General features: G+C 37.8%; 1 protein-coding gene across 1 annotated transcript in view; it reads right to left on the bottom strand.

Annotated features, from left to right (window-relative positions):
* Positions 1 to 11,268, bottom strand: part of vps4a (vacuolar protein sorting 4 homolog A) — a 29,805-nt gene extending 18,537 nt beyond the window's left edge. The window contains exons 1-9 of the mRNA XM_052123089.1: positions 11,063 to 11,268; positions 10,389 to 10,500; positions 9,435 to 9,579; positions 9,281 to 9,342; positions 7,799 to 7,918; positions 5,147 to 5,303; positions 4,913 to 5,061; positions 4,390 to 4,471; positions 1,020 to 1,239 (exon numbers count right to left, since the gene is read on the bottom strand). Of these exons, the coding sequence (XP_051979049.1) occupies positions 1,020 to 1,239; positions 4,390 to 4,471; positions 4,913 to 5,061; positions 5,147 to 5,303; positions 7,799 to 7,918; positions 9,281 to 9,342; positions 9,435 to 9,579; positions 10,389 to 10,500; positions 11,063 to 11,083 (1,068 nt within the window). The 5' untranslated portion in view covers positions 11,084 to 11,268. The remainder of the gene's footprint in view (positions 1 to 1,019; positions 1,240 to 4,389; positions 4,472 to 4,912; positions 5,062 to 5,146; positions 5,304 to 7,798; positions 7,919 to 9,280; positions 9,343 to 9,434; positions 9,580 to 10,388; positions 10,501 to 11,062) is intronic.
* Between the last annotated feature and the right edge of the window lie 1,889 nt (positions 11,269 to 13,157).

Genomic DNA, 13,157 nt, shown 5'->3' with positions numbered 1-13,157 from the left:
TGACAGCATTTGTAGCATAATGTTGATTACCTCAAAAATATTATTGGGACTCGTCCCTCCTTTTACTTAAAAAAAAAAAAACAAATCCAGGTTACAGTGAGGCACTTACAATGTATTTGTGAATGGGGCCAATTTTTGGAAAGTTTAAAAGCACTTACATTCATTCTTCTGTTAAAACCTCTTCTGTTTATTGGCATTAAAGGGATAGTTAACCCAAGAATGAAAATTCTCTCATCATTTCCTCACCCTCATGCCATCCCAGATGTGTATGACTTTCCTTTCATCTGCAGAATACAAATGATGATTTTCAGAATAACTTCTCAGCTCTGTATGTCCATACAATGCAAGTGAATGGTGACCAAAATGTGATGCTCTTAAAAGCACATAAAAGGCAGCATAAAAGTAATCCATACAACTCAAAGAAACCGATTAAAAACACAAGAAGAATGTGAAAGTGACCTGTTTCTCACCCACACCTATCGTATAGCTTCTGAAGACATGGATTAAATCACTGGAGCCTTATGGATTACTTTTGTGCTGATTTATGTGTATTATGTGTATATTTTGCAAACATTTTGGCACCCACTTGCATTATATGGACCAAAAGAGCTGATAAATTCTTCTAAAAATCTTCAATTGATTTCAGCAGATGAAAGGAAATCATACAAATCTGGCATGGCATGAGGGTGAGGAAATTATGAGAGAATTTTAATTTTTGGGTGATCTATTTCTTTAAGTCATCATGGCAACAAAGTTTTATTTTTTTACATCTTGTAGCTATACTTTTGAAACAGTGACTATTTTAACATTTACGGATTGGCCCCATTGACTTCCATTGTAAGTGCTTAACAGTAATCCAGATTTTTGCTTGTTTCAAGTCAAAATTTATTTTTCTAGCTAACAACATTGTACCACAAATGCTGTCAATTAAGCTCAACTTGTATTGAACACAGAATATTCTTTTTATGGTGCCTTAGCAAAACCATGTAAAGAGTGTAGATAAGTGTACCGGTAGTTACCTTCTTGAAATGTGTTGCGGACTGCACTTTCCTGACAGGCTGCATGAGTGCATCTCGTACTATGATGCTGATGTCAGCACCTGAATACCCGTCTGTCTTGCGGGCAAGTTGACGCAGGTCTGACTCCATTAGGCTGTGAGGCGTGTTACCCAGATGTAAGCGGAACATGGTTGCTCGTGCCTGCTCCTCTGGTAGCGGGATGTAGATGCGCTTCTCAAACCTGCAGTAGATGATGGCAGAGTTCCATCACATGCACACTTAATTTACAGTAAACAAACAGTTCACCCAAAAATGTACAGTCTTTTATCATTTTCTCACCCTCATGTCGTTCCAAACCTGTATGGCTTTCTTTCATGGAACACAAAAGACATTTTGAAGAAATGTTGGCATGCCTTTACAATGAATAAGGACAGTAGTTTTCAAGCTTCAAAAAGGATGCAAAAACACCATGAAGTATCATAAAAATAGTTCAGTTGATTTGTGGCTTACATTCCAAGTCATCTTAAGTCATACAAAAGCTTTGTTTAGAAAAACAGACTAACATTTAAGCCATTATTTTTTGATAAGCTTCCTTTCCAGTGAGCTGTTAATCGATGCAACAAGCTCAGTGATTGTGAATCATGCAGACTGAATTTGTGAGCTACCTCATGATCTGACCAAAGAATGAATTGGACATCATTACTTTTCTCATGAATTGGACGAGGGGAACTAGGGCAGATGTCAGGATTTTCTGTTAATAAAGTATATTTCAGTCTGTTCTTCACACAAAGCTATCACATGGCTTCAGAAGCCTTGTATATATAAAACTATATATACATGTTATATGTCAATCTAAACAGTGCTGTGAAAAAGTATTTGCCCCTTCCTGATTTATTTTATTTTTGTGTATTTTTCATACTAAATTTTTTTAGATCTTCAAACGAGATATAACATAAAACAAAGGAAGCTGAGTTAACACAAAATACAGTTTTCAAATAAGCTCAGCAAAAAAGAAATGTCCTCTCACTTTCAACTGCTTTTATTTTCAGCAAACTTAACATGTGTAAATATTTGTATAAACATATGAAGATTCAACAACTAAGACACAAAATGAACAAGTTCCACAGACATAAATGGAATATTGTGTCCCAGAATAAAGTCAAAAGTAACAGTCAGTGGCATTAAGTACTGCAGTGCATCTCCTCCTCATGGACTGCACCAGATTTGCCAGTTCTTGCTGTGAGATGTTACCCCACTCTACACCCCAGGGCACTGGGGGGAATAGCCCTAGCCCTCACCCTCCGATCCAACAGGTCCCAGATGTCCTCAATGGGATTCGGGCTCTTCGCTGGCTATGGCAGACATTCCTGTTTTACAGGTAATAATGCACAGAACGAGCAGTATAGCTGGTGGTATTGTCATGCTGGAGGGTCAGTCAGGATGAGGCTAAAGGAAGGGTACCACATGAGGGAGGAGGATGTCTTCCCTGTAACTTCGTCTGTGAAGAGCACTTTTTGCCAGTCCTGTCTGGTCCAGCGAAGGTGGGTTTGTACCCATAGGCGACATTGTTGCCGGTGATGTCTGATAAAGACCTGCCTTCAAGCCCTCAGTCCAGCCTCTCTCAGCCTATTGCGGATAGCAGGGGCGAAAATTTCATCAAAATGTTGGGGGGGACAATAAACATAAAAATTCTGAAGAGCAATTTTTGAAGGGGACACCAAGGTTTTTTTTGTTGTTGCCCCGTTTGCATTTGTATTATTTTATTTCTTAAACAATTATTTTAAGAATATATCATTATATTATTTACAATACACATATTTTAATTATATTTTAGGGGGGGACAACCCTCAGATAGGGGGGTCCTGACCCCCCCCCCCGCGATTTCCACCTATGGCGGATAGTATGAGCACTGATTGAGGGATTGTGCGTTACTGGTGTAACTAGGGCAGTTGTGGCTGCCATTCTGTACCTGTCCCGCAGGTGTGATATTCGAATGTACTGATCCTGTGCAGGTGTTGTTACACGTGGTCTGCCACTGCAAGGACGATCAGCTGGCATTCCTGTCTCCCTGTAGTGGTGTCATAGGCGTCTTACAGTACGGACATTGCAATTTATTGCCCTGGCCACATCTGCAGTCCTCATGCCTCCATGCAGCATGAGAAGGGACCCTGGGCATCTTTCATTTGGTGGTTTTCAGAGTCCGTAGAAAGGTCTCTTTAGTGTCCTAAGTTTTTATAACTGTGACCTTGACTTTGCCTACCGTCTGTAATCTGTCTGTAATCTGATAGTGTCTTATAACTGTCCACAATCATTGTTTATGGTTCATTGAACAAGCATGAAAAACTTTGTTTAAACCCTTTACAATAAAGATCTGTAAAGTTATTTGGATTTTTATTTTTACAAAATTATCTTTAAAATACAGTTAATACATATAATTATGTAAAATAGAGTTAATACATAATTGTTTTTTTTTTTATTGAAGCTAAAAAGTTATCCAACACCTATATGAAAAACAAACTGCCCCCTTACACTTAATAGCTGGTTTTGCCTCCTTTAGCAGTAACAATTGCAACCAAACGATTCCGTTAACTGGAGATCAGTCTTTCGCAAAGCTGTGGTGGAATTTTGGCCCACTCTTCTTTGAAGAACTGCTTTAGTTCAGCCACATTGGAGGGTTTTCAAGCATGAACTGCCCATTTAAGGTCATGCCATAACATCTTAATTGGGTTCAAGTTAGGACTTTGACTAGGCCACTCCAAAACTTTAATTTAGCTTTTTTGAGCCACTCAGAGTTGGATTTACTCTAATGCTTTGAATCATTGTCTTGTTGCATAATCCAATTGCCTTGAGCTTCAACTCACAGACTGATGACCGGACGTTCTCCTTTAGGATTTTTTAGTAGAGAGCAGAATTCATGTTTACCTCGCCCCGAACCTGAAACAGCAAAGCCTGCAGTTCCTTGGATGTGTTGTCGCTGTGCTCTTGGAATTTTGGAAGGTTGGCCACTTAATTTAAAATCTGTATTTTGTGTTTACTCAGATTGCCTTTGTTTTATGTTAGATTTTGTTTTAATTTTTGAAACAATTTATTATCAGAAATACACAAAAATAGAAGAAATCAGGATGGGAAAATATTTTTCACAGCACTGTATATAAAATACATGAAGCACACAAGTCGCATTAACTATTTTGATGGATGTTTTGCCTCCCTTTTGAAGCTTGAAAGCTTCAGTCATCATTCATGGTAACTGTGTGGATAAAAACATCAGCAAGTTCTCAAAATGTCTCCTTTTGTGTTGCATGGAGAAAGAATGTCATGGGTTTGAAGTAAATAAATGACAGATTTGACATTTTTGGTTTGCTTTAAAAATGTGATCACATATCACACTGACCTTCTACGTATAGCAGCATCGAGTACCCAGGGAATGTTAGTAGCACCCAGAACTAATACCCCATCATTATTATTACCAACACCTGCCGATGACAGATCAGAGCAAATTACAAATTATTAGACACACACAATCACATCACATACACAAATTAATGGCTAATTTTGAAGCTATTCTGTATGGGATGCATAAGTGTATCAAAGATAATGACAAGAAACAGCTGGATAACACTTTATATTACAGTGTCCGTGTTACACATGTTATTTGTGACTTTTAGAAATTACTTTCACAATAACAATATGTAAGTACAAGCTAATACAAGTAAATACACAGTAACATGAACACTGTAAAATAAAGTGTGACCAAAATCTGGTTTAAACTAAAAGTGAGAAATCTAGGGCGGGAATGGTTTGTAATTGTACTGTTCTGAACTGTGCCATTACTCGGCCCCATGGAGGGAAAGATGCATACCACCTAAAATGAACTACGCATCATTTCCCATTTTCCCCAGCAGAACTGTTCATACCCTGCATCTGTACCAGGAACTCAGTCTTGATCCTCCGAGCAGCTTCACTTTCATTCTCATTTCTGGATCCACAGAGTGAATCCACCTCATCGATGAAGATGATAGATGGCTTGTGCTGACGGGCCAGATCAAACAGATTCTTCACCAGTCTGCAAGATAACAAATCATTCAAAGAGTGTTTATGCAGACCTCATGCAAACTATTTAAACAAAGAGCGAAGTCTGAAACACTCACTTCTCACTCTCGCCCAGCCACTTGGACACGAGGTCAGAGGACGACACAGAGAAGAAGGTGGAGTTATTGGCTTCGGTGGCCACAGCTTTGGCCAGGTAAGACTTTCCTGTGCCTGGAGGGCCAAACAGAAGAATGCCCCTCCATGGAGTACGCTTGCCTGCATCAAAGAAATATAAACTGCTTATGCTCAAAAGATATTATGGAAGTTAACAACACAAAACTTATTGGTAACACTTTCTATGAAGTCCATTTTATAATGCTTTATAGCTTAAAATAGTTTTCTTCAATAGCACCCACACAGACCGCAGGGTGACCTCCCCCTGCTGGCTTCACTAACACCTCTTCTAGCAGCAACCTTATTTTTCCCTAGGACATCTCCAACCCTGACAAGACTCAATCCTGCTTAGCTTCAGTAGGTAACCTGGTGAAAGCTGCAGGGTGCTATAGCTGCTGACAAAATGAATGTTTATATATATATATTTTTTACAATATGCTGTATCTGAATCTTGTTTCTGTTGTCAAAGCAAGGTGTGGTTGTCTAGTACAGTACATAGCATATATTTCTGTGTGTTATGTTGTACATGACATAAGTTATAAAGCATTGAAATGCATTTAAAAGCATGGCTTAATTTAGTGCTACATTGCTTGAGTGAAATGTACAAACAATGAGTTAGTAAAATTTACTTGAAACAGAGTTTTGCACTGATACACAAGCCTTAAATTAACATTAAGTCGTGTTGACTTGGACTTGAATGAAAAGTAATGACTTATGGTTCAGTAATAAAGTCAAGAACGTCTCAGATTCAGTAAGTGACTGAGTCACACTGATGACTCATAAGTTCGAAACAAATATACCAATTCATGAAAAAGAACCGACTACACCGGTCACACTATATGTTTGTCTTTTTGTGCACTTGCAAGAACAACAGCTTCTTAATAAGTGTTGTCAATTTAGTAGTGTTTTTAGCTATTGTATTTTAGCACAGCGTTCAGTCCGCAGTGCTGGAAGAATGCAGATGTCCAAGAACCATTAATGGAACCGAACCTCGTGAAAATCATTCAGCATTTTTTTTATATTGTATGTATCGGTACACTGGAGAAAAAAATGGAGTGGGGTTTACTTAAACTATTTCAACTCAGAAATTGCCAGTAAATTTAACCAACCGTATTTTCAAGTGAAGGCTATGCACAATTCTTGTTGGCTTTAATAAGAAATTTACTTTGCAAAACTTTGTTTCAATTAAATTTTACAAACGCATTGTTTGTACATTTCAGTGTACAAATGTAGCACTAAATTAAGCCATGCTTTTTAAAATGTACTAGCATTTAAATGCTTTATAACTTAAGTCGTGTACAACATGACACACAAAAATACATGCTATATACTGACAACCTCACCTTACTTTGATGGCGACAGAAACAAGATTGAGCTGTGCACATGATGGTGGAAATAATCAACAGATATTTTTTTTTATCATGAACAGGATATTTTTAGTAGAAAATGAAATTCAGATTAAAAAAAATAATAATAAATTACCAAACAAAAATTACAATAAAATCACCAATAAAAATTATGTGAAACAACTTGAAAACAGTGAAACCATGCAAATTCATGAACTATTCAAGCCAAAAGTTAATAGGTACTTGTGAAATTTACCTGTGAAATGTAAGGTTTTCAACTATAGGATGTATACATGATGACGCAATGTAAAGACAACAAAAAATCGTAAATAATATTTACTTATGAGCTAGAGCATACGTTTTTAAATTGAGAACAAATGTAGAATTGACTTAATATTTTCAAGTTCCCGCTTATACTAACTTAATTAATGAAACTTATTCTTATTCAAAATCTTTTTTTTTCTCAGTGTTGAGGACACTTTTAATGATCCGATTAATTCCCAATAGACAAAATTAAGTCCCGCCCTACTTTTTATCCTCATTGTTTCACTCTAAAATATGCAATTTTACAGAGTTACAGAGTTGATTTTCTCTTAATGCAAAGAATAGAAGAGCATTATTGTCTTCCGCCACTTTAGGCTATTTTCACAGAATAAATACCAACAAAACTCCGCCACAAACCGCAGGTTGATTTCAGCTGTTCAGTGATTTATTTCTCACATAATTATATAATTACAATGCAAATCATTATAAAATGTCCATGTTTTTATTTATTATGTTAGTAGCCATGTAATAAGCAGGATAATGCACAGTTGGCCAAAATTAAACCCTTATGGTTGATACTTGTGAAAACAACTGGATGACTGTACATTATCCCTTACTTTAAAAGGACTAGGGGTGTGCTAATACAAATAATCAAAATATCGCAATAACTTTTTCTCATGATATTGTATCGATACTTTAGATTCCTCTATCGATATTTTTATTCTTCTTGTGTATTCACACTATGTCCAAGTGTTCATTAATAACGAAGCAGGTCTTAGTAAGGTCTGAGACACTTCTATGTTGCAAAGACTCACTCCTGCATTTGGGGCAGTTTCAATCGCAATCCAATTATGATACTGGTATATTGCAATGTATTGAATCATAACGCAATACAAATCGAATTTTGAGCTGGTTCTCAATACCCAGCCTTATTAATGACATATTTAATGAAGCCTACATCAGTGATTTGTTTGACATGAGATGAACCTGTGAACAGGTGTGGGAATTTGATGGGCAGAATAACAGCCTCTTTCAGTGCTTCTTTTGCTCCCTCCAGCCCGGCAACATCACTCCAACTGACGTTGGGTTTTTCCATCACAATCGCACCTGAAAACATCAACCAACATCATAAACAAAGGCAGGTGTTTCTGTTTACATTATATGAACACAAATTAACGATTCACACTAGGGGTGGGCGGTATAGGGCCCTATGATTTTCACTATGCAGAATGTCACAGAATTTGACATTTGGGATAAAATGAAATTATTAGAACTCAATTAATCAAATAAAAATTGTGATATGTCCTAGTGTGATGATTTCACCAAAAAAGGCTGAGATTTAATTAAATAAAGAAACAGTCTGTGCTGCACGTGCCGAAGGGAATGAGTGAAGCTGCTAATACACTGATAACTCTGCATCATAAGAATCATGACTCATGTGTGCCAGTGGGGATTTCTTTAAGACTGCAAGGGAAGCTCAGCTTCCCCTACAATGTCAAAAAAATAATGGTCAAATATGTACTATTGTGTAAACAATTTATTGACTAAAAATGCGTTAGAACACGTTCATCTCGAAGACGAGTTTGTTCAGAATCAGCTACATTACATATAGCAGGTCGGCTGACTCGATTTACTTCTCATACATTCCCGTAGCGTCAGTGCATTTCCCTGTTGAAGCCGAGCGTCCATTGACTTCAATGGGGCTGCTCTGAACAGTTTTTTCAGTGCTCCGAAAACAGACGGTCATTGGATAAATGCTGCGATTATGTCCGCCCACGGACGCTCAGCGTCTCTGGGGGTGAATGAGGAGTGGGCTGGCCCGGACTCCGGGCTTCCGCGTGATGATTGGAGGATCTGTCGAAAGACTGCATCTCCTTTTGATTGACAGCGAATCTGTACTATAAGAAGTCACTGAAGCTATTTCGCGCTCAGTCCCATCGCGGATTTCTCAAGTGTAGTCGAAAGACAAACTGCTGCAACCTATTTCTTTATATTTGTTTGGTGAAATTGCTAGTCAATTTGCATAATACATTTCACACAATTATACACCACATTCCTTGTTTCAGTTTCAGCCAATCTGGGATTATATGAAAAGACAAAAGCAATTGAGTCAAAAATGATAGAAAAACTGTGGAAAGTTTTCCAAGAAGATTGGAACACTCTATCTGCCAACAACCAAGAAAACGTGTGTCCAGGTGGAGAAGGCAAAGTTTGTCACACCAAATATTGATTTAGCTTTTTTTTATGTATGACTTTAATTGAAAAATTAAAACTACTTATGTCATTATTTTGAAGACATCCTCATTATGCATTGTTTTTGCAAACAAATTTTGCACAATACTATATATATCTGTGTAGTTATTTTTGCTGCATATTAATTAAACAAATTACAACTATATAAAACCTTATTTCATGATTATTTTCTCTTTTAATTTGGAACTTGTTGGATTCTGGGAATGATTCACTCACCCATCAGATGCTCCTGCAGTTTCTTCTTCTCTGGATTTTCACCCTCACTGTCACTGTCACTTCTACATAAAAGAGATCATTTAATAAATAAAATGTAACAATAATTGACTATATTCAACCGACCAAACATCCAGCAGAACAGATTGAAGCATACTTGTCATTGCTCTGTGTTTCCTTCACTGGTTTCTTGCCCTGTTTGTCCTTGTTCTTCAGGTAGTCCTTCAGTTTCTCAGCTCTGTCCAGATACTGCACACATTTCCCACGTATGCTTTCCTTCGCCTTATCACTGTGTGCTTCATCTGAGACACAAAAGATAAAAATAGATACTTTTCAAATCTTTCATTAAAAATGTAATTGCATATGTGCATTTGGAATATTGTGCAAATGTAATTAAAGGTGATATATGTAAGATTGACTACAAGCGTTTGAAATATGGTACTGCAGTCCAAATTCTAAATATTGGGGAGTTGTCTTCCCCGCCCCAGACACCAACTCAGCAAACGTTTGAAAGGATTTCTGGGCTTTAAGCAGTCTCAATCATCCAAAGGAATATCCCATATTTATCCTTGTTTCACTACAACTCTGGTCATGGTGGTGTTTAGACGGATGGTGAGGCTTTTCAGGTCAGGTGGAATCTGTTATCTCTGATCCAGTTCATTTGTTGGCTTCCATGGCAGCAGCACGCAGTGTTGTTTACCTGCAAACTTGTTCAAATCTGTCAACCCGGCGGTGTGGAAATACTATTGGTGAGTGGGCAGTGGGCGGGATCACACAGGCCAAAACATAAATAGAAATTCCGACCTGGAATGGAAACTTCAGAGTAAAATATACTGGCTGTATCATTGTTATCGGAAAAGCCTGTATTTCAACTTAGCAGGTTTCCTAATTCTCAAATTACATTTTATGATTTAGTATAGTAAAAATATTACATATAGCACCTTTAGTTTTGATTACATTTTAATTCAAACAAATCACCCCCTCATAAATTATTGAAAGGGGTATTTTTCTAAAAAATGTGGAAAGTTTAAAAAGAAAACATGCTTAGATTTGATTCTCATGTTGCCTTAAATAACATCCAATATATGTAGTGCAGTAACAGATCACTCACACTTGATAGCATGCAGGAAGTACTCCACAGCATGCTGATAGAGTCTCAGCGCCTCCTCATAGTTCTTGGCTTTGTCCTCCTCTGTCGCTTTAGTGACCAACTCAATTGCTTTCTGCACAGAGAAAAACATTGCGTGCTATTAGTTCTGATCTGTGATTCAAAGTAGTGATGGTAAATGAGAAATGCAATTTGAATATTGTGTAACTGCTGGTTTCATTTCAGCAAGTATGTGTAAATATGATTTGCTGTCACTATACTGTGGATGACACACAGACCAATTAAATGTAATATCAGTACACTAGTTTAATGTCATGTCAATGAAAACTATTAACAGTTCACGTTTACTCTCATAAAAATTCATGAAAGCATTATATACAGCATTATGTATCGCTTGACAATCAAATCGCAGTTCAGTTTTATATTTGATTATGTATTTGATAAAGAAATGAATATGAAATGCGTTCATATGTTTAAGTCACTTATCAGTGACACCACCATTTCTTAAAACACATTTACCCTTCAACATGAGAAACAAGAAGCGGAATATACCAGACAGTAAAGCTGTTCGGAGATCCCGATAAGTGTCATTAATGAGTGTTTACAGTAATTAAATGACATTAATACTGTGGTGAAATTAGACCACTCGAGCTACAGCTAATGCTAATGTCTGTCACCTGCAGTGTTGACGTTGTCATTTCATCTCACGCGCCTGCGGGTTCACTCCAGTGTCCTATTGTCGGTATTTATAATATATTCAAACAGCTCGTAAATAGACGAGAACAATTATCACAGTATATTTAATGAAGCTTCATATTAGTAGATATCTCTAGACAAACACGGTTACTAATATCACAGGATGAGGAACTGCTGCCATCTAGTGTTCCTTACTGTGTTGTCCTCCGGAAACAAACCACTTAAATATCAGTTCCATGTTTTGTTATGATATATATGTTATGTTTATTTTGACATGTAAAAATTTGGTTAAAAATTGGTCTCTATGGGTGCTGTGCAGTGAATACACAGAAACGTCTGGGGTTGCACATGGAACCTCGGTTTACTGAAACAAGATATTGCGAGAATCGCTATGGAATTAGTTCTCTGACCTAGGCTGTGTTCCACTTCACTAATCGCTTCCACTCAGGAGAATCCCCGTAGCCATTTTGGAAGTCCCTTCCACTGAGTGAGGGAAGTTTCTGTTGACAGACCCTCAACCATAGACATTTATTATGTCTATGCCCTCAACCCCTCGATTTTGGCAAAGGGAGCCAGCCTACTCTGATGTATGCTTCAGGCAGCTCCATATTCCATAATGCAACTGACAGCATATCTTCATCAACCCCAACTCTAATGTATGGTGGAAGTGAAGTTAGCTCAATTAAGCAGTTGAGAAAAGTCATGTGGAGATTTACCAGCATAATACTTGTAGCTCCCTTAAAGATGCAATATGTAAAATATGTACTGTACTAATATAGAGATTTAGGAATCATGCTAAGCTGAAATACTGGCTTCTCCAAAAACAATGCTACAGCCAGTTTATTCTACTTTCTAATGTATCATTCTAATGAAAAAAATAAACAAACGAGATTTAGACATAAGCCTCTGAAATCAACATACGAAAACATTGTTTTCTCGGGTGCAAAAATAACTAAATAATTCCACAAATTGACATCAGCCTTCAACATGCTCCAAGTGATCAAGGGTTAAGGTTGTTCCAGTTAAACCCATTGCACGTCTTCGGCAGTAGTGGACACTCACGCAGCGTAAACAGTGACGTCCATGAGATGGAGGGAAGGGGATACAAATTTGAAATGGAATGCAGCCCTAGTTGAAACTCTTTTACAATAACGCCAATCCTGTGATTGGTGTTTTAGCCCAGCCCCTTTAGCCGTTGGCCTATCTATATAAGAGGGCGCAAAACCACCATTTCTTCAGAATTTTCTGAATGAGGGACAAGAGCAGACATGCCTTTTGTGTGTACTCCATAACAAACCAAGAGCTGATCCAACAGCCTAAACTGGCAGGTGCGCTCCACACAAGTGTAATGCCTACACAGGGCATAACAAATGATGACCGCTCTCAGAGGAATGTGAGGATCTCAGCTATGGAGAAATTCACTGAGTTTTCTAAACGTGAAGAGCACAAATTTGTAAACACAAGCCACTAAGCAAATAAAGGAGTCTTGTGGGCGGTGCTGTAGCTTGTAGAATGGCATTCACACCCAGCACCGTCCACAAGACTCCTCTATGTGCTTAGTGGCATGTGATTTATGCAAGCTACCACTGCTACCACTGTCATGTTGTATGATCGTATCGGAACGCTCCTCGAGCATCTTCTCTTTTGTGTGAGAACATTGTTTATGTGAACAGAGTGCACAAAAACACATTTGTGCACCATCCCGGCGACCTACAGCAGTGAATGAGCAGCATGTGAATGTGTGCGTCTTGATCAGGCAATGAGCACATTTATGATTTTTATGAAAACACTATATATGTGAACACAATCACACAGTAACAACATATGTGATACCTATAGCGTTACATGTTGGACAAAACAGCACAAGCACATAAACACAGCACGCAAGTGAATTACAACAGTGTGAGCACCATGACACAGTTCGCACGTAAAATGTAAACCTGCAGAACTTGCAAATCCCAAACTCGAGCACAAAAAATATGATTGTGTACACAAATTAACAAGTCGCGAGCAGAAATAACAAAACTGCGAGTCATCATAGGTCCCACACAGATCTGAACACACACGCAACTTATT

The sequence above is a fragment of the Xyrauchen texanus genome, chromosome 49 (genome assembly GCF_025860055.1).
Source record: "Xyrauchen texanus isolate HMW12.3.18 chromosome 49, RBS_HiC_50CHRs, whole genome shotgun sequence".
Classification (NCBI taxonomy): Eukaryota; Metazoa; Chordata; class Actinopteri; order Cypriniformes; family Catostomidae; genus Xyrauchen; species Xyrauchen texanus.
The sequence above is the reverse complement of the archived record's forward strand: the minus strand, read 5'-3'. Positions and strand labels throughout refer to the sequence as shown.